The sequence below is a fragment of the Balaenoptera borealis genome (assembly GCF_965194805.1).
Source record: "Balaenoptera borealis genome assembly, chromosome: 19".
Classification (NCBI taxonomy): Eukaryota; Metazoa; Chordata; class Mammalia; order Artiodactyla; family Balaenopteridae; genus Balaenoptera; species Balaenoptera borealis.
In genome coordinates this window covers 66,993,643-67,014,145 of record NC_138878.1, presented here as the reverse complement: position 1 = coordinate 67,014,145, position 20,503 = coordinate 66,993,643, and the positions used below count along the sequence as shown (strand labels likewise).

Here is a 20,503-nt window from a genome sequence, read left to right as displayed (position 1 = left end):
GGGCTGTCCTGGTCTTGCTCAGAGTCAAAAAGAAAGAAGGGGGGGCCTTTCCTAGGGGCACAGAGGACCGAGGAATCCAGAAAAGGGTTACGTGTTCCAATTCTGACACCAATTACAACGTGTGTTATTTTCACACACCACCAAGCAATTCTCTGACACCAGCTGGGGGTCCAACAATTCAACTCAATTCTGACAATATCTACCCAGAGACAGCATCAGATCCCACAGGTTAAGGGCTCAGTCCCACAAGACTGCCCTGTCCCCTCCACATCAGACACCAAACACACATCCAGGTTGTCACCTGTGCTTCTGACCCACTGGCTATGGATTTGAGGCTCCAACGACCCCCTCCTTGGGCTCAATTAACTGGTGAGAGTGGCTCACAGAACTCAGAGAAACATCTTACTTACCAGATGACCAGTTTTTTGTTTGTTTGTTTTTATTTTTGGACGCACCACATGGCATACAGGATCTTAGTTCCCCGACCAGGGATTGAACCTGGGCCCCCTGCAGTGGAAGCGTGGAGTCCTAACCACTTGACCACCAGGGAATTCCCACCACATGACCAGTTTATGATAAAAGAATGTAACTCAGGAATAGCCAGATGGACCAGATGCATAGGGCAAGGTGTGAAGAAAGGGCTTGGGGCTTCCATGCCCTCTGCAGTGCTCCGCTCTCCCAAATCTCCATGTGTCCACCCACCTGGAAGCTCTCAGAACCCCATCCTCCTTGGCTTTTATAAAGGCTTCATCACCTCGGTATGCTTGATGAAATCACTGACCGTGGACAATCGCCAGTCGCTGGCGCCCATGGCAACCAGCCCAGAGTCCTCACGTGCTTGCCAAAAGCCATCTCACTAACATATCAAAAGCACCTTTATCAACTCTCATTACTTATGAAATTTCAAGGGTTTTAGGAGCTCTATGCCCTAAGAATGGGAACAAAGACCAAACATGTTTCTTACTATAAACCACCCTTGGATATTGCTATGAAATCGCTATAATCTCAGAGGTGGCAAAACGTGTGGCTAAGGGCAGATCTTTTGACATTAAGGAGATGTTCTGGGTCTAGTTACTTGCTCTGTGTCCCTGTTCAAGTGAGGCAGCCTGCTTCAGGCTCGACTTTCTTCTTGGTGAAATGCGGATTTTTGAGAGGAACTACATTCATGGGATTTCAGTGAAGGTTGAGTAATAGAAGCGTTTTATAACGCTTTGGCACACGATGAGTATTTGATACGTGGTAGCTGGCATGAGCTGATACGAATTCTATTAAACCTGTAATGTCTATCATTTTTCGAAAGCGATTTTGTGCCAGCCATTTTCCATTTATCATCATTAAAAAATAATTCTAAAACAATCATCAATGATTACTGAACTCTTGTGAGAAAGCATTCTTAAGAGCTGTGGGTGTGGTAGCCTAGTGTTTAACTCTCGTAACACGTCTCAGGAGAAGACGCCGTCCACCATTTTAACATGAGGACCTGAAACCCTGGCCACCAGCCCCATTGCTGGGTAGCTACAGAGCCAAGATTCAGACCCAGGTCAGGATGCAGAGTGCAAACTCCTAAACAGGATGCCTTATATCAGCCCAGAGGAGGGAGCGGGCGAGGCTCAGAACCCGCACCCCCTTCAAATTTGCTCCTTCTCCTCCCAGGGGGAGCTATGACGTCACATGCGAGCTAGGAGGGGCTGTTACCACGAAGACTGGCAATCCCAGTGGGAAACCCAGGTAGGGTATCCGGGGATCTCACTCACCTCCCCGGGCACTTCTACGGAGCCCGCAGTTCTGGCCCCGGGAACGCAGCCCGGAGCGCTTGGCGTGCGCAAATTTGGCTGTGCCCCAACGCGACCTGCGACCCCACCCAGTAGCCGGAGGCTTGCGGACCCCCGGACTCCACTAACCGAGAATGCGCGCAGGGCCAACGCAGTGCGCACGCGCACCCTTGACCTGTCCTTCAAAGCCGGTGACGTGGCCGCTCCACCAATCAGAATCCTCCTTCCAATCTGGCCCCGCCTCATCCTTCTGGCTTCCGGCGTCTCACTGTCTCCAGGGCAACCTTCCGACTGAGGGCCTGGGGAAGAGCAGCCCGGAGACTTCTGGGTATTGTAGTCTCAAAGGGACAGAGAAACCGGAGGAGCACTTGTTTGTAAAAAGGAGACTGTGATAACAATGGCTGTATTCAAGGATGACTTCGTGTATAGAGAACGCTTGTAAATGGTTCTCAAACTGTTATTTTCTGGGGAAAAATAGCACCCGGATCCGGAAGTGGCCGCCGAGCAATCGGGCCGCCGATAGGAGTGAAAAATGTCCCTGACCCAGCGTTCCCGTTTTCTATCCCTGGCCCTGCTTGCCAGGTCCTTCCTGCCTGCCAGGTGGCCTGGACCGTTCGCTGGCCTCGGGGTCAGTTGTGGGGGGCTCGACCATCACTTGTGGAAGTTTCTGAGCCTATCGCGGTAACCATGGTAACACCGCACGCTCGCTCCCCGCCCCTTGCGCGGTGACGTCACGTGCCGGGCCCTGTGACGAGGAATTGAGCTTGTGCACCTGGGTAGGGCGGTGATGGGGCGGGTCCTGGGAGGAGCCCGGTGGGGGCGGGGCCGCTTGTAAGCTGTCTGCCTGGGGTCGGGGAAGCTTTTATTATTGAAATAATCACTAATAAATGATCGTGCCTGCTTTCTAGTAAGTGCGAAGAGACTTCGCTGGATTCACTCGCTCGTTTTTGTTTATTTATTATTTTTTTGCTCCCAATTTGGTTGGAAACCCAGACTTTCCATTTCAGGCCTGTGTCCATGACAAATGGGCCACTAGTGAGTCTCAGGAGCACGCCCGCCTCCCCCTGCCCATCCTGGGCCTTCATTTATTCATCCAGCGGGTCGTTATTAAATGCCCGATAAGTGCCCGTTGCCATGGAGACAGCAGGGAACAAACAGGGGGATGGACGTTTTGAGCGAGGAGACGCAGAAAGTGAACCCATGTTTCTCAGCCTCAGCGTTATTGACATTTCGGTCTGGGGGCCGTCCTGTGCACTGTAGCGTGTAGAACAGCATACCTGGCCTCCCTCTACGCTCAAATTGCTGTATAAGAGTTTTTGCTCCCCACTTAAGGGCAAACTGGAAATTGTAGGTCCATATACCCAAACTAAAAACAAAGCAAAACCAACCTCTGGTCCTATATCAAAGCTTTGGCAAATGTGTGTACAATTACAGATTTTAAAGTATTTTTCATTGCCCCTTTTAACCAACTTTTTGATTAACCAAACGACTGGTCCTGATCATGATGATTAGAGGTCTTATACGCTCTTAATATCCTCATTTTATAGAGAGTAAAACGCGGCATTGAGAAACAATAACTTCCCCAGAATGGCAATCCAGTAAGGGGTGGAGCTGGGATCTGGACTCAAGTCTTCTATATTCTCCACTTACAAAGCAGGCAGCATAATAGAACCTCCTTATAGGGTTGCTGCCAGAATTAGGTGATAGATAGGACTCTTCGCACACCTGCCGCCCCACATGCAAAGTCTCAGTGGAAGAACCAGGCACTCAGCCATTTCAACAAGGGTACATTTTATTACAGAAACAGCAGGGAAGAGGTGATAAAGGCTGAAGAGGAGTTGTGGGGGAGGCCCCTGCAGATGCTCACTCAGCTACACTCTGGGCCTATCTTCTCAGAGACACCCTCCTGCCGTGCCTCTGGGCAGATAGGTGCTATTCCTCAAAGGACCCAACTCATTACCCTCCAAATCGGCAGTCCAGGGAACAGGGAGTTTTCGCGGGAGGTGAGACTGACTACCTGGGAGATGGAGGACTCATGAAGGTTGAGCCGAGATGGAGCAGGGCCACTAGAAAGCACGGCAGGGATCGTTTCTAAGGAAGGCAAGAAAGGAGGGAAATGTATTTGTGCATTGATTTATATCCTAGACCACTCTCCTTGCTCACCGGGCTCTGCTCACCCTGCCCCTCCAACTCACCGAGCTGACCCACTACCTGGAACATGCTTCCCTAGATCTCAGCCGGCTGGCCCCTCCGCATCACTCAGTGCAAATATCTTCTCCTCAGAGAGGGGTTCTTCTGACCACCCAGTGGAACAAAGCTGCCCCCTCCAGTTCCTCTCTGTCACAGCACCTTCTAGGAAACTCAGGTGATTGCTAGTTTATCCCCTGCACTCCCACTAGAGGGCATGCTCCAAGAGCACAGCGAGCTCCCCTGCTGCAGCCCTGCTGCTCCCCCAGCCTGTCACACTGGGGTCATGTAGAGTTGGTGCAGGGTGTGAATATATAAGGCTTGCTCTGGGCACTGGAGTCCCAGGGAGAGATCAAGCGTCTTCTTGCTCCCAGAGGGGCTCACAGTCTGCTGCATTGGTCTGAAACCTACAGCCTGAGAGTGACTCCAGCCTCCACCCCTTTTTATAGTTTTAAAAAATTGAGGTAAAATCCACATGACATAAAATTCACCGTTCAACCATTTTAATGAATCCAGAATCCATCACAGAGCAGTTACTCAATAAAAATGTATTGACTGCATTTCTCTATAATAAGTTCAGCATGGAATTATCATATGACACAGACTTTCTACTCCTAGGTGTGTGTACCCCAAAGAACTGGAAACAGGTGTTCAAACAAAAATTTGTACACAGATGTTCATAGCAGCACTGGTAACAATAGTCAAAAGGTGGAAACAACTCAAATGTCCTTCAACTGAAGAATGGATAAACAAAATGTGGCATATCCATGCAAAGGAATACTATTGAGCCATGGAAAAGAATGAAGTGTTGTTACATGCTACAACCTGGATGGACTTTGAAAACATTATGTTACGTGAATGAAGCCAGACACAAAAGGCCACACAGTATATGATTCCACTCATATGAAATGTCCAGAATAGCTAAATCCATAGAGAGAGAGAGAGAGAGAGAGAGAGAGAGAGAGAGAGATGATTAGTGGTTGCCAGGGGCTAGAAGGAGAGACTGCTTATGGGTACAGAGGTTCTTTTGGGGATGATGAAAAATTTTTGGAGCTAGATAGTGGTGAGGGTTGCACAACATTGTGAATGTCCTAAATGTCACTAATGGTAAGTTTTATTTTTTATTTTTATTTTTTTTCAAAAAATTCTTTGAATTTTATTTGATATGCATGCAGTCAAAATTCTCAACAAGGCAACTAAACCATGAGCAAGAGAAAACAAGAACAACTGCCAGCAAAATCATATCAGCAATGACTTTAGATACTAGAGTTATTCGTAGAATACGAAAGAGTTAGGTTTATTATTCTAAATATATTCTTTTTTTTTTTTTTTTGGTAAGTTTTATAGGGACTTCCCTAGTGGTGCAGTGGTTAAGAATCCGCCTGCCAATGCAGGGGACACAGGTTCGAGCCCTGGTCCGGGAAGATCCCACACGCCGCAGAGCAACTAAGCCCGTGCGCCACAAATACTGAGCCCACGTGCTGCAACTAATGAAGCCTGTGTGCCTGTGCTCTGCAACAAGAGAAGCCACCGCAATGAGAAGCCTGTGCACTGCAATGAAGAGTAGCCCCTGCTCACTGCAACTAGAGAAAGCCCGTGCACAGCAACAAAGACCCAATGCAGTCAAAAATAAATTAATTAAATAAATAAATAAATAAATATTTTTTAAAAAAGTAAAGCATATTATAAATAGATGGAGCAGAGGGGGAATTTTAGGGCAGTGAAACTAGTCTGTATGATATGGTGACAGAGGAATGACATTAGGTGTTTGTCAAAATCTATAGAATTGTACAGTAACATGAACCCTGAGGTAAACTATAGACTTTAGTTAAGAATAATGCAACGATATTCATTCATCAGTTGTAAGAAATGTACCACACTAATGTAAGATCTGAATAAGAGGAGAAACTCTGTGTGTCCAAGATTCAGTGTCTGGTGAGAGCCCCTTCCTTGCTTGCAAATGGTCATCTTCTCGCTGTGTCCTCACCTGGCAGAGAGCAGAGAGCGAGAACCACCTCTCCTGTCTCTTCTTATAAGGGCACTAATCTCATTCGTGAAGGCTCCACCAGCACAACCTCATCACCTCCCCAAGGTCCCACCTCCAAACACCATCCCACTGGGGACCAGGATTTCAATATCCAAATTTGGGCAGGACAAAAATATTCAGTTTGTAACACACATGAATGTTCACGGCAACACTCTTCCCAGGAGCCAAAAGGTGGAAACAACCCAAATGTCCACTGATGGATGAACGGATAAATGAAATGGGGTCTATCTATACACTGGTTATACCAACTCTAAACCGAGATGAAATACACACAGAGGCTAAACATGGATGAACCTTGAAAACATTATGCTAAGTGAAAGCAGCCAGACACAAAAGACCACCCATTACATGATTGCATTTATGTGAAACACCCAGAACAGGTAAACCCACAGGGACAGAAAGCATATTAGTGGTTGCCAGGGGCTAAGGGCAGGGGAGGAAGGGAAATGATTGCTTAATGAGAATGGGGTCTCCTTTGGCGGGATGAAAATGTTTTGGAACTAGGTACAGGTGGTGGTGGCAAGATATGGTGAATGTGCTAAATTCCAGTGAATTGTACACTTTAAAAGGGTGAATTTTATCTTAATTTTTTAAAATTTCAGTGTGGAAAAATTCATTAAAATCTCTAAAAATAACAAGAAAATAGCAGCCTATATGACCCAAAAAAAGTACAAGCACAGTGGACTGTACATATTAAAACTAACTATATTTAGAAATTAAACCAAAGAAGATGTGGTACATATATATACAACAGAATACTACTTAGCCATGAAAAAGAATGAAATAATGCCATTTGCAGCAACATGGATGGACTTGGAGATTGTCATACTGAGTGAAGTAAGTCAGACAGAGAAAGACAAATATATGATATCGCTCATCTGTGGAATCCAAAAAATGTTACAAATGAATTATTTACAAAATAGAAATAGAGTCACAGATGTAGAAAACAAATTTATGGTTCCCAGGGGGTTGGGAGGGAAGGGGTAAATTGGGAAATTGGGACTGACTACTATACATAAAATAGACAACTAATAAGGACCTACTGTATAGCACAGGGAACTCTACTCAATACTCTGTAATGATCTCTATGGGAAAAGAATCTAAAAAAGAGTGGATATATGTATACGTACAACAGACTCACTTTGCTGTACACCTGAAACTATCACAACATTGTAAATCAACTCTACTCCAATAAAAATTTCTAAAAAAAGAAAGAAATTAAAACATCAGCAGCAGTCCCCCGGCTCTGTATAGGGAAATTAATAAAGATAGTTCAAACCTTCCATGAAGTTCTTGGAGCAACCCCAGAGATCCATCATGGTGCAAGGGGTGAGCGTTCTGTCCCTGCCACCCAGGCTATTACTCCCACATGGTGGGGGAGGGGGGTGGTCACAGCCCCACCTGCTGTGACCTGCTCTGATCTGGGCAGTCTGGCTTCCTGCTCCCAACTTCCAGGAAATCCGGAGATGCTTGAAATTTACTTAACATTGACAACCCATTTCCTGGGCTCTGGCTGGCTCTCCGGTCACTTTCTTCTCTCCTATCCTGGGTAGAAGGCCCACTGGAGTCTCTTATGCCTCACTGAACAGATAAGGGGGCAAGGAGTTTAAGAGATTTGCCCAGAAGGGACTCGCACCGTGTGAAGGGAAAGAGTCAGACTGTGAAATCAGAAAAGTATGGGATCAGACTTCAGCTCCTCCGCCTCCTGCCTCTGTGAACTTGGACAAATCATTTCTCCTTTTTGGTCCGCGGTTTCCTGAGAAGCAAAACTGGAGGCATCGTAGCGACAGCTAATACTTTTGACAGCACTGACCATATACCAGATGCCCTACTAAGTGCCTTTGCATCTAGGAACTCCTACTACTCTGTGAGATAGGAACCATTATTGGCCCCATTTTATAGATGAAGAAACCAAGACCCAGAAAGTGTAAGGTCAACACATAATCATGTAAATAGCCATTGGCAGGATTGGGATTTGCAGCCAAGTATCTGAATGTGCAGCGCACGCTCTAAACCAGCCGTGTCCAAGAGAACTTTCTGTAACAAAGGGAACGTCCCATATCTGTGGTGCCCAATAGGGCGGCCACCTCTGGGTACTGAGCACTTGAGGCTACTGCAACTGAGGAAAGATGGTTTTTAGTTTTATTTCATTGTAACTCATTTGAATTTAAATATCTCCACCTGATCGTGGCTACCATAGTCGACAGTATTGCCCTAAACCATCTCAGTAAGTTGCCTCTCAGCCCCACCTCTGCCTGGTAGGGTTGCTGTGAGCCTGAAGAGAAAACCAGGGACTTCTCTGGCGGCCCAGTGGTTAGGACTCTGCGCTTTCACTGCAGGGGGCATGGGTTCGATCCCTGGTCGGGGAGCTAAGATCACATAAGCCGTGCGGTGCAGCCAAAAATAAAAGAGTGGGCTTTACATATGTGAATTATAGCTCAATAAAGCTATTTTTAAAAAAAGAGAGAGAGAGAGAACCATATGTCAGGCATCCTCTAGGCACCAAGTAGTCTACTTGTTGGGGATGCAGTGTCTCTAACCCTAAGGAGTTTATAGTTTAGCATAGGAAGACAAACAATAATATTAGAAAAATAATAATAATGATGATGATACTGCTTCAGGTACTGGTCATTGCTGCAAAGAAAGTAATTAAAAGAAAATCATGTGGTAGAGAGTGATAGGTTTGGGATGCTGCGTTAGCTAGAGTTGTCAGGAAAGACCTCACCGAGGTGGTGCCATTGGAGTTTAGATCTGAATTGGTAGCGATCTGGGCAAGTGTAGCTTGGATATGCCTTGTGCAAAGCCTCTGAGACAGAAAGGAGTGGGGAGGATTTGAAGGACAGACAGACATGGAAGCCGAGATCACCCATCACCCCCCGAAGTCTCTTCTGCAGGATGCTACGTCCATACGATGCATCTTAAAAAAGTTGGCACATATCAAACCAGAAAGGGCAGGATTCCTTATAGTATCACTTGCTTCTGCAAAACCACAAATCAAGTAAATCAAGTACCGAAAACTAGGAGAAACGTGTCCTAAACATTTACTTTTGTTTCCTTATAGCTGTTTACTTAACTTCTAACAGAAATGACTTCTGATACAAAAGGTGGGGTTGATTGCCCCAAACCGCATCCCTGTGATTCCCTAGGGATGGCATCAGGAAAAAGTGGGGGCGGAGTTCTTCAAATGTGCCAGAGGCTCGCTGAGTCTCCCAGGCCCACGTTTAGGAAGATGTGTCAGTGGTGGATGGGAAGATCCAGGGTGGAAGACGGCCAGCTCTCCTGCCAGCTGAGGACGGTGGGCGTCTAGTTTCTGCACATCCTTGATCTGTGAGGTACTGAAGGGACCCCGTAGCCCACGACCCGGGAACAAGCGTTCCATATCCTCCCCGTAACTTCTCTTGAGAACGTGGGGGTCAGCCCTTGGGATTATCTCCAGCTGACCCTCCGGCCACGATGAGTCACCTCCTTCCCGGAATTCTAACATCTCACTGTCCCTCAAATCTCTCCTTTGCTCCGCATTCCTATGCCCCTGCCCTGACTGGGGTTATCGCCACGATTCCCCTGGTCCCATTTCCCCTCCTCTTACCCCTTCTTCTGGTGCCTCCCCCGGATGCAGGGTTCTCTCCCCACCTACCCTCTCGACTATTTGGGGCTCACGAACCCCGTTGCAGATGATGGCCAAGCCTGGCATCCACCCCAGACCCCTAAACCTAGCTATCCGTGGACTTCAGATGTCTCCCTGGACGTCCGTTCTACAGACCTTCTCACTGGCCACTGAAAATGAGCACTTCCGTCCCTCCTTCAGACTTGCCCTTCATCTCCAGTTTCCCTTTGGGGGGAACGCCCAGAGCCACTGGTTTGCTTTTCTTTATCACCATCTGCAACACATAGGACCTCGCAACACCTGCTCTTTCTACTTTTTGAATGCTGCTCAGACTTTTTTCTTCATCCACTGCCTAATTCAGGACATGGTCATAACATGTTGGGACGTCCTGGGTCACTGCAGTGGCCTCCCCAGTGGTGCAAGCCTCCAGGGACATCTGTCCCCACAGCAACCGCTAGACTGATTTTTTTTTAAATAAATGTATTCATGTATTTGTTTTTATTTTTTTGGCTGTGTTGGGTCTTCGTTGCTGCACGCAGGCTTTCTCCAGTTGCAGCGAGCAGGGGCTACTCTTCGTTGCAGTGCACGGGCCTCTCATTGTTGTGGCCTCTCGTTGCAGAGCACCGGCTCAGAAGTTGTGGCACGTGGGCTCAGTAGTTGTGGCACGTGGGCTCAGTAGTTGTGGCGCAGGGGCTTAGCTGCTCCGCGCGGCATGTAAGATCTTCCCGGACCAGGGCTTGAACCCGTGTCCCCTGCATTGGCAGGCGGATTCTTAACCACTGCGCCACCAGGGAATTCCCACAATAACATTTAAATATACCATTCTAGTAAAAGAAAAAAATGGCAGGTCATGTGAATTACCAAATGAAGGATCAAATTCATTCCCACACTAACAGCAGAAAGATTTATTTTTTTTAAACAGATACTCATTCCTTGAAACATCAGTTAGCAAAACATTTCCCCATTTGAAGAACTGGCTATTTTACTTTATTTTTTCATTTTATTTTTTATTGAAGTATAGATGACTTACAATACTACATTAGTTTCAGATGTACAAAATGGTAATTCGATACTTTTATAGAATATACTACATACTTTGTTATAAACTATTAACTGTATTCCCTGTGCTGTATATTACATCCTTGTAACTTAGTTTATACCTACTAGTTTGTACCAATTAAATCCCTTCATCTTTCTTGGCCCTCCCTCTTCTTTCTCCACACTGGTATCAATAGTTTGTTCTGATTCGGTGAGACTGTTTTGTTATATTGTCCCTTTTTTTACTTTTTAGATTCCATTGGTTATTTTATTTTATTATTATTATTATTATTGGCCATGCCATGCAGCATGTGGGATCTTAGTTCCCCGACCAGGGACCAAACCTGTGTCCCCTGCATTGGGAGCGTGGAGTCTTAACTACTGGGCCACCAGGGAAGCCCTGGTTATTGTATTTTATTTTATTTTTTAATTTAATTTTTTGGACATTTTAAATTATTTTTAATACAATTTTTAAAGGTTACACTCCATTTACAGTTATTACAAAATATTGGCTATATTCATCACTATTCACAATAGCCAACACATGGAAACAACCTAAATGTCCATCGACAGATGAATGGATAAAGAAGATGTGATACATATGTACAATGGAATACTACTCAGCCATAAAATAGAACAAAATAATGCCATTTGCCGCTACATGGATGGACCTAGAGATTGTCATACTGAGGGAAGTAAGACAGAAAGAGAAAGACAAATACCATATGATATCACTTATATGTGGAATCTAAAATAAGACACAAATGAACACATCTATGAAATGGAAACAGACTCACAGATATAGAGATCAGGCTTCTGGTTTGCCAAGGGGGAAGGAGGTGAGGGAGGGATGGATTGAGAGTTTGGGATTAACAGATGCAAACTATTATCTATAGGATGGATAAACAACAAGGTCTTACCGTATAGCACAGGGAACTATATTCAATATCCTGTGACAAACCATAATGAAAAGATTATGAAAATGAATGTATGACTGAATCACTGTGCTGTCCAGCAGAAATTAACACAACATTGTAAATAAACTATACTTCAGTAAAAAAAAAAGCAACCATAGGCAACAATATTGAGATTCTAACCAACAAAGAGGTACACTTCAAAATGATGGCCTTCTATTTGTGCCTCTGGAGGCAAAAAGTACAACAGCCAGTTTGGCAAGAATGTAGGAAAATGATGACCCTGATCTCTGCTGGCTGGATTGTGAAGTGTTAGTTTCCCGGCAGGTATTGTATCTGGTAACATATACTAAATGTTGCGTGAATGTGCCTGTGTCTTGACCCAACAATTTACAATTATTGAAATCAGAGAAATGTTCCAAACTTGCTAAGAAGAGTTAATTGTTACTTATTTATTGTTACATTAAATTAATGACAATGGCTAAATATTCCCTATCTTTAAATAAATATATATATATATATATATATATATATATATATATATATATGCTACATTCCCAGTGTTGTACACTACATCCTTGCAGGCCTAATTTACACCCAAAAGTTTGTACCTCCTACTCCCCCACCCATATATTGCCCATCCCTGCCCTCTCCCGACTGGTCACCACTAGTTTGTTCTCTATATCTGTGAGTCTGCTTCTTTTTTGTTATACTAGTTTGTTGTATTTTTTAGATTCCACATATAAGCGACATCATATGATATTTGTCTTTCTCTGTCTGACTTACTTCACTCAGTATGACAATCTCTAGGTCCATCCATGTTGCTACAAATGGCATTATTTCATTCTTTTTATGGCTGAGTAATATTCCATTGTATATACATACCACATCTTCTTTATCCTTTCGTCTATTGATGGACATGGGTTGCATCCATGTCTTGGCTACTGTAAATAATGTTGCTATGAACATTGGGGTGCATGTATATTTCCGAATTAGTGTTTTTGGGTTTTTGGGTTCACTTGGGTGACAAGTTCTTCTCATCTCACAGAAGAGTTCAACAATCAACCATAGTTAATATGAGGATCCAGGGAGGTCAGTTGTTTTCCCAAGGTCTCCGAGTTAGCTCGGAGAATAGAAAGTTGAATAGAAAGCCAAACCTTTCTGAAACCCACTTCTCTCTGTCCTGATTTCTAAGTATTCTCTTTAGACGTTCCCGCTTGGGACTTACCCCACGGAGCCCTGTCGACCTCAGTGTGCTCAAGTCACAGACTTGCTCTCAAACTGCGCCAGGAGATGAAATGTGTCTATTTATATGGAGCTGGGGGAAATTTCAGGGGTCCCTGACTGTTACCCCATAAGCAGAGTGATTGGGTTAATGTTGTGGAACGAACCATTTTGGATAATCCAGGCGGATTCAATTTTCCATGGAAACTTCACCAGGAGAAACTATGATTTATTCAAGAGGCTTCCATATTGGTTTTGTGGTAGACTTCTTTATTGTACTTTATTCATTCTAGACTTTCATGGATTGCTTTTTTTTGGGGGGGGAGGTGGGAAATGGATTGGTATTACTGGTTTAGTGAATTTTTTTCTCATTTGCCTAAAGTGTTCCAGGGAGAAAGAGAATAGAGATCTGATAGTTGGTGGGTTACCTAACTATTTTTTCTCATGTAAATAAGGCTTAAAAGACTTCTTTCTAGGACTTCCCTTGTGGCACAATGGTTAAGAATCCTCCTGCCAAGGCAGGGGACAGGGGTTCGATCCCTGGTCCAGGGAGATCCCACATGCTGCGGAGCAACTAAGCCCATGAGCCACAACGACGGAACCTGCGCTCTAGAGCCAGCAAGCCACAACTACTGAAGCCCGTGTGCCTAGAGCCTGTGCTCCGCAACAGGAGAAGCCACCGCAATGAGAAGCCCTCGCACTGCAATGAAGAGTAGCCCCCGCTCGCCGCAATGAGAGAAAGCCCACGTGCAGCAACAAAGACCCAATGCAGCCAAAATAAATAAATAAAATTAATAAAAAGTTTAAAAAATTTTTTTAAAAAGACTTTTTTTTCTAATGTCAGCTGATGAGCTCAGCTATAAGAACCTATTTCTGAGTAGGCATTTAGAAAACCAGAGGTTGTACATCAGTAGGGAAAAAGAATGATGCCTATCAATTTAGGAAGCCTTCCGTTTTCTAAACACCTAAGGAAGCAATATCTGAACAAGTATAGAGGGAACCTATTTCAACATAATTAAAGGCCACATAGACAAGAACACAGCTATTATCTACTCCACGTAGAAGTCTTGGAGGAGGAAATACACAGAACACTCTTTGACAGAAAAGTGTTTGTTTATTTGAAATTTAAATTTCACTGGTTATCCTGTATTTAGTCTGGCCACCCTACGTGGAGCATCCTATTTTACAATGAAATCATGCCTAAGAGGAAGACAATCAACAGCAGCCTCAGTTTCATGATGATGTACTGAAAACCAATGAAACATGACTTCATTGGAAGAAGAAGAACACAAAGCAAAAGCTTATCAGAAAAGCATAGACTACACTAAAGTAGAAAACAAAATCCAAAGGGAACTATAAGTTATCACTGAAGGATCCTCCTAATTCACGTGAATGGAACCCCATTAGGTTCCAGTATAATCCTCAATTCTTCAAATGTCATTCTTTCTTGATATTACATAAGTAACAAATTATCCTGAATTTCCTTCTTGGATCAGAAGGGACTGGCAACTGAGGGCAGGAACTGGGGCGAGTCATTTGGAATGTATTTTCTGGTGGCGTTTGAAAGTCCCCAGCTGACAGAAGGCACTGTGACACTCGGGACACACGTAGGGTTTGATCCCAGAGTGGGTGCGTCGGTGAACATTGAGGTTCCCTCTGTGGCTGAAGGCTCTGTCACAGTGCTCACATTGGAAAGGCTTCTCCTTGGTGTGGGTCCTCTTGTGAGCACGCAGCGTGGAGTCGTGGGTGAACTTCTTGGGGCAGAGATCACAGCAGTATGGCTTCTTGCCTGTGTGGATCCGCTCGTGAGCTCGCAAGTCCGAAGACTGCATGAACCCTTTGGCACACGTGTTGCATCGAAAAGGTCTCTCTCCTGTGTGTGTCCTCTGGTGAAGGGTAAGCTGAGATGGATAAGGAAATCTCTTCTTGCATTCCCTACATTCATAGGGTACCCATGCCTGGGCTTCTTTTTCCTCAGGAAGAATGTTGGGTCCCACCGCGCTAGGTGAACCAGTGGAAGGGGACCCAAGTTGTCCTGAGAATTCTCCTTTGTCCAAAGATGTGGCTTCTTCTTGATGCACTTCTTGGAAACTGGGACTGTTGGACCGTTTCCTTTTGAAACCTGTTAGACCCCTCAGAGAACCTTTTCTGTATCCACCGTCAGTAGAAACTTCTCCCTCTGGAACACAAGAGGAAAACGTTCAGCATCCACATTTGAAATATGAATTCCTTCTTGGAGATTCTTCCCGCCCTCTGCCCTCTCAAATTGTTCTGAAAAAAGAGATTCAGCACACAGCATTTAACAAGGAGCATTTTCCGTGGTGCCAACCTCATTGAAACCCAGCGCTGATGTGGCAGAGAACTTCCCATCAACTAAACTACCTAAGAGTCTAGATGATGACACACTCTGGAAAGGGGATGATGAAGAAGGTTGGTTTGGAGAACCAACTCCCCCCACCCCCGCCCAAGGGATGGTAATGCTGGGTACCCAGCCCCAAGCCATAGGAAGGGAGTCACTAACTCCTCTGAATTCCAAGTTTCCAGACTCACCAGGACCTTTCAGATGTTCAGGCTCTTGAGATTGATGGGTTCTTGTCTCTTCCGTGTCTTCCATCGGGTCTTTCTCCAAGTTCTCCATGGGTGTCAGACCCTCCATTTCACCTGTTTCAGGAAAGGTCTCTGGCAGGAGACCTTTCTGGTCCTGACAAGGAGCAACCAACCAAGCAGAGTCAATAATCCATCTACCTTAGTCCATGGAAAGCCCTGTTTCCTCTTTCCCCATCCCTGTCATATCACGATCTAAGACTCCAACTTTCCTAATATCAGTTTGGGGGGTATGCCCTGACTTCTTCTGGGCCACCCCATCACCCCAATTGATGATAATCATTTCCTGATTCCTAATTCCGTCCTTGATCTCTACTGGTCACATCTTGCAATCAAGTCCGGATACCACAGTTGGCACTCTGAATTCTCAATGCATACATCTCCCTGTGTCATCCCAACACTCCCTGCCCCTGACTCTGGAAGCAAAGAACCCTGGGTACATTCTCCCAAGTTCATCACTTTTTCCTACTTTGTTTGAATTCGTCCTTCTGATGGTGGTTACGCAGTGCATGGTAAGATGACGAGCAGCGTCCCTGGTCTCGACCCACTAGAAATCAATAGCATCCCCTCCCCCACACCCAACCCCATTTGGACAAATCAGCTGTCTCCGGACATTCTCCAGTGTCCTCTAGGAGGAAAAATGAGTCGAATTGGGAACCACTCCTTCAACTCCAGGGGTTGACCATATTCTGAACTATGAAGTGCCTCTGAGGAAAGCACCCATGTGGAAATCAGCTGTCAGTGCATTTACCCGTGGCAAACTGACCTAGTACCATTCCACTGAGGCAGGATTCCTTTCTCCCCACTCTTAAAACTACACGTATTCATGGCAAAGGGACAAAGATGGATGAATCTCCATTCTCACACAAGCTGGAAAATGTCTAGGAACTGAAGGCATCCATGAAAATCGCTGAAGCCAATGGGTACATTCCTGTCCATTGCCGAAACTCCCAATTACTCTAGCAGCAATGTCCACCTGAACCTCTTCTAAGTTCCCCCGGACTCTTTCCAGAGACCAGGGCATCACACACTCACCTGCCCCCTTGACAGGTCCTTGGCTCCTGCCAGAATATGCAGCTCTCGTCTTTTCTGCTGGCCGTTCTCTGGAGGTATCTCACTCACAGGGTATCGGGGCTCCCTGCACTGGTCTCTCTCATCCTTCATGTCACTGGCCTCGGATTCAACCATCTCAGCTTCTGAGCTTCGCACCAGAAAGTCCTGTCCTTGTATGCGGACTATGGTCTGTGAGGGAAAAAACTCAATCGAGATCAGTCTCCTATATGACCTGGAAAGCAGCTCTCAAGGCATCCAATGGCATCGTACCATACAAGCGCACTTTTTTTTGTTTAAAAGATCTACATCCCTCAAGTTGGGACAGCCAAAAATAACTCTCAACGATGCCCAAAGGAACCTCTCACCCATTTGAAAACCAATGATTTAGAGTCAACCACTCAGGTCCTATCTTGTTCAACCCCCAGCTTGCAAGTCCCATCCCATCTCTCCCTTTCCCATACCAATCCCAAGGTTCCTACTCACACACTTCTTGGGTTTCTGCTTATTTCTTAGCATGTCCTCCAAGGCTTTGCAACTCTGCACCCCCGTTTCCCTGACTAAGACCTGGCACTCCAGCGGCATGCAGATCATAAACTGCTCCAGCACCAGCTTGTCCATCATCTGCTCCTTGGTGTGAACGTCTGGCCTCAACCACAGATGGCAGAGCTCACGGAGTCTCCTCAGATCCTGGACGGGGTCGGATTCCTCTGAGCTGATAAAAGTTCTGAAGCGAACGTGCCACGTTTCCTGGTCATAGTCTGGCTTTTCCACAAGTGTATCTTGGTGTGGCACAGACACTGGTGACTCTGATCCAGGGCCGTCGAGCAGTTTTCCTCGACCCCGGAAAAATGTCTGGTCCTCAGCCATGTTGACGGAGGAATTTTCCAATAGGACTCTGAGACTCTATACTTGTAGAGCTGGTGCCAATTGAACTCTATGGAAAGGGATTTCCTCTGCTTCTTCTCAGCAATAGAGTCACTATTCAGAAGGCTGGGGTAAAAAAAAAAAGAAAGAAAAAGAAAAGAAAAGGAAAGGAAAAGAATGAACCAGATGAGTTTCATTTTATTCCACCCTTCCCTCTCCCACACATCCCACATCCAAATACTGGACACCACTACCCCACTGGTTCAATATTTCATACCGCAGACAATAATCCATTCTATTATAATTCTGACAACCACCTTTATAGGAAAACAAAAAAATGTCTGGTCAAAATATCCATAGCGCCACGGTTCAGAAACCCTAGCTGAAAAAATGAACTACAGCACACCACACCACGGAGTGTGGAAACATTCTTCTCATCTCACAGAAGAGTTCAACAATCAACCATAGCTAATGTGGGGTTTGAGGGAGATCTGCTGCTTTCCCAAGGTCTCCGAGCTAATGCAAGGTGAATAGAAAGCCAAACCTTTCTGAAACCCTCCTCCATCTCTCCTGACTTCTAAGCATTCTCTTTAGACATTCCCACATGTCACCTACCTCTTCGAGCCCTCTTGCCTTCTGCCTCCTCAAGTCCAGGACTGGCTCTCAAAGTGTGTCTGGAGCTGAAGTGTCTCTATTTATATAAGAACCAGGGGAAATTCCAGGGGTCCCGTCCTATAACCTCATCATCCCAGTGATTGGATAAAGGTCTTGGATGGAACCATTTTAGATAATCTGGGTAGATTCAATTTCCCATGGAAACTCCACCAGGAGAAACCATGATTTGTTAAAGACGACTCCATGTAGGTTTTTTGGTAGATTTTCTTTATCGTATTTTATTTATGTTAGACTTTATGGTTTGCATTTTGGGGAGAAACAGATTGGTTTTCCTAATCTAGTGAATTTACTCTCATTGCCTGGAGAGTTCGAGGGAGTTAGAGAATTGAGATCTGATGGTTGTAACCAAATTGGGTTACCTAATCTTTTTTCTTTTCTCATGAAATAAGTTGTAAAAGACTTTTGTTTAAAAGCAGCTGATGAGCTAAAGTGTGCGAAGAACCTATTTCTTTTTTTGAATTTTAAAATTTTATTTTATTTATTTACTTATTATTATTTTTAAAGTTATTTTATTTATTTATTTTTGGCTATGTTGGGTCTTTGTTGCTGCGCCCCGGCTTTTTCTAGTTGTGGCGAGTGGGGGTTACTCTTCGTTGTGGTGTGCGGGCTCTAGGCGCGCGGGCTTCAGTAGTTGTGGCTCGCGGGCTCTAGAGTGCAGGCCCAGTAGTTGTGGCACACGGGCTTAGTTGCTCCGCGGAATGTGTGATCCTCCCAGACCAGGGCTCGAACCCGTGTCCCCTGCATTGGCAGGCAGATTCTTAACCACTGCGCCACTAGGGAAGCCCTATCTTATTTATATTTTTATACATCAGGTTCTTATTTGTTATCTATTTTATACATATTAGTGTATATATGTCAATCCTAATCTCCCAATTCATCCCACCACCACCCCCCGCCTCTTTCCCCCCTTGGTGTCCATACGTTTGTTCTCTACATCTGTGTCTCTATTTCTGCCCTGCAAACTGATTCATCTATACCATTTTTCTAGGTTCCACATATATACATTAATATACGATATTTGTTTTTCACTTTCTGACTTACTTCACTCCGTTTGACAGTCTCTAGATCCATCCAAGGAGAAGAACCTATTTCTGAGTAGGCATTTAGAAAGTCAGAGGTTGTACACCAATGGGGAAAATGAATGACAACCTATCCAAATAGGAAGACTTTATCTCAACACGTATAGAGGGAACATATCTCAACATAATAAAGGCCAGGGAGACAAAACCACAGCTATCATCTACTCAATGTAAAAAAGATTTAGAAGAGGAAACACACAGAACACTCTGACAAAAATGTGTCTGTTTATTTGAAATTTAAATTTCACTGGTTTTCGTATATTTTATCTGGCTGCCATGCCAGGAGCATCCTATTTTACAATGAAATCACGCCTAACAGGAAGACAACCAGAAGCAGCTTCAGTTTCATGATGAAGTACTGAAACCCAAGAAGACATGCATTGTTGAAAGAAGAACACACAGCAAAAACTGTATTTTAAAAAACAGAGGCTTGGGGGCTTCCCTGGTGGCGCAGTGGTTGAGAATCCACCTGCCAATGCAGGGGACACGGGTTCGAGCCCTGGTCTGGGAAGATCCCACATGCCGCGGAGCAACAAAGCCCGTGAGCCACAACTACTGAGCCTGCGCGTCTGGAGCCTGTGCTCCGCAACGAGAGAGGCCGCGATAGTGAGAGGCCCGCGCACCGCGATTAAGAGTGGCCCCCGCTTGCCGCAACTAGAGAAAGCCCTCGCACAGAACCGAAGACCCAACACAGCCAAAAATAAATAAATAATAAATAAATAAATAAATGTGAAATTCTTTTAAAAAAAATTTAAAAAAAAAAATAGGCTTGGGACTTCCCTGGTGGTGCAGTGGTTAAGAATCGCCTGCCAATGCAGGGGACATGGGTTTGAGCCCTGGTCCGGGAAGATCCCACATGCCGCGGAGCAACTAAGCCCCTGCGCCACAACTACTGAGCCTGCACTCTAGAGCCCACGAGCCACAACTACGGAGCCCGCGTGCCACAACTACTGAAGCCCGTGCACCTAGAGCCCGTGCTCTGCAACAAGAGAAGCCACCGCAAGGAGAAGCCCGCACACCGCAAGGAAGAGTAGCCCCCGCTCGCCAACTAGAGAAAGCCGGCGCGCGCCAACAAAGACTCAACGCAGCCAAAAAAAAAAAAAGAGAGAGAGAGAGAGAGCTCAAATAATGGGGTTTACACCAGTTCCATACAAGGATCCTGCATATCTCAAAGACCCTAAAGTTTGTAACATCAAAAACAGGGAGTATGTGCTCGCTTCGGCAGCACATATACTAAAATTGGAACGATACAGAGAAGATTAGCATGGCCCCTGCGCAAGGATGACACGCAAATTCGTGAAGCGTTCCATATTTTTCACCTAGAGGGGTGGGCTAGGGAGGGTGGGAGGGAGGGAGACGCAAGAGGGAAGAGATATGGGGATATATGTATATGTATAGCTGATTCACTGTGTTATACAGCAGAAACTAACACACCATTGTAA

At 45.3% G+C, this 20,503-nt stretch overlaps 2 protein-coding genes across 3 annotated transcripts in view; both read right to left on the bottom strand.

Moving 5' to 3' along the window:
• Positions 1 to 10,234, bottom strand: part of LOC309616936 (sulfotransferase 2A1-like) — a 46,857-nt gene extending 36,623 nt beyond the window's left edge. For both annotated transcript variants that reach the window (XM_082368346.1, XM_082368348.1), the window contains exon 1: positions 1,755 to 10,234. The gene's annotated coding sequence lies outside the window, so the exon portion shown is untranslated. The remainder of the gene's footprint in view (positions 1 to 1,754) is intronic.
• Positions 10,235 to 12,088: 1,854 nt separating this feature from the next.
• Positions 12,089 to 18,623, bottom strand: LOC309616509 (zinc finger and SCAN domain-containing protein 5B-like). The gene is made up of 4 exons (XM_082367170.1): positions 16,927 to 18,623; positions 16,426 to 16,632; positions 15,337 to 15,487; positions 12,089 to 14,965 (listed from the first exon to the last, which is right to left on the bottom strand). Exons 1-4 carry the CDS (start codon positions 17,308 to 17,310, stop codon positions 14,319 to 14,321), a joined length of 1,389 nt encoding a protein of 462 aa, XP_082223296.1. The 5' UTR covers positions 17,311 to 18,623; the 3' UTR covers positions 12,089 to 14,318.
• Positions 18,624 to 20,503: the final 1,880 nt, after the last annotated feature.

Excerpts from the sequence above, each read along its gene's own strand:
- LOC309616509 (XM_082367170.1), bottom strand. The coding sequence starts at position 17,310 with ATGGCTGAGGACCAGACATTTTTCCGGGGTCGAGGAAAACTGCTCGAC. Across the intron at positions 16,633-16,926 it reads AGCAGAAACCCAAGAAGTGT|ACCATAGTCCGCATACAAGG; the intron begins GTGAGTAGGAAC and ends TTTCCCTCACAG. Across the intron at positions 14,966-15,336 it reads TGAACATCTGAAAGGTCCTG|AGGGAGAAGTTTCTACTGAC; the intron begins GTGAGTCTGGAA and ends CTTGTGTTCCAG.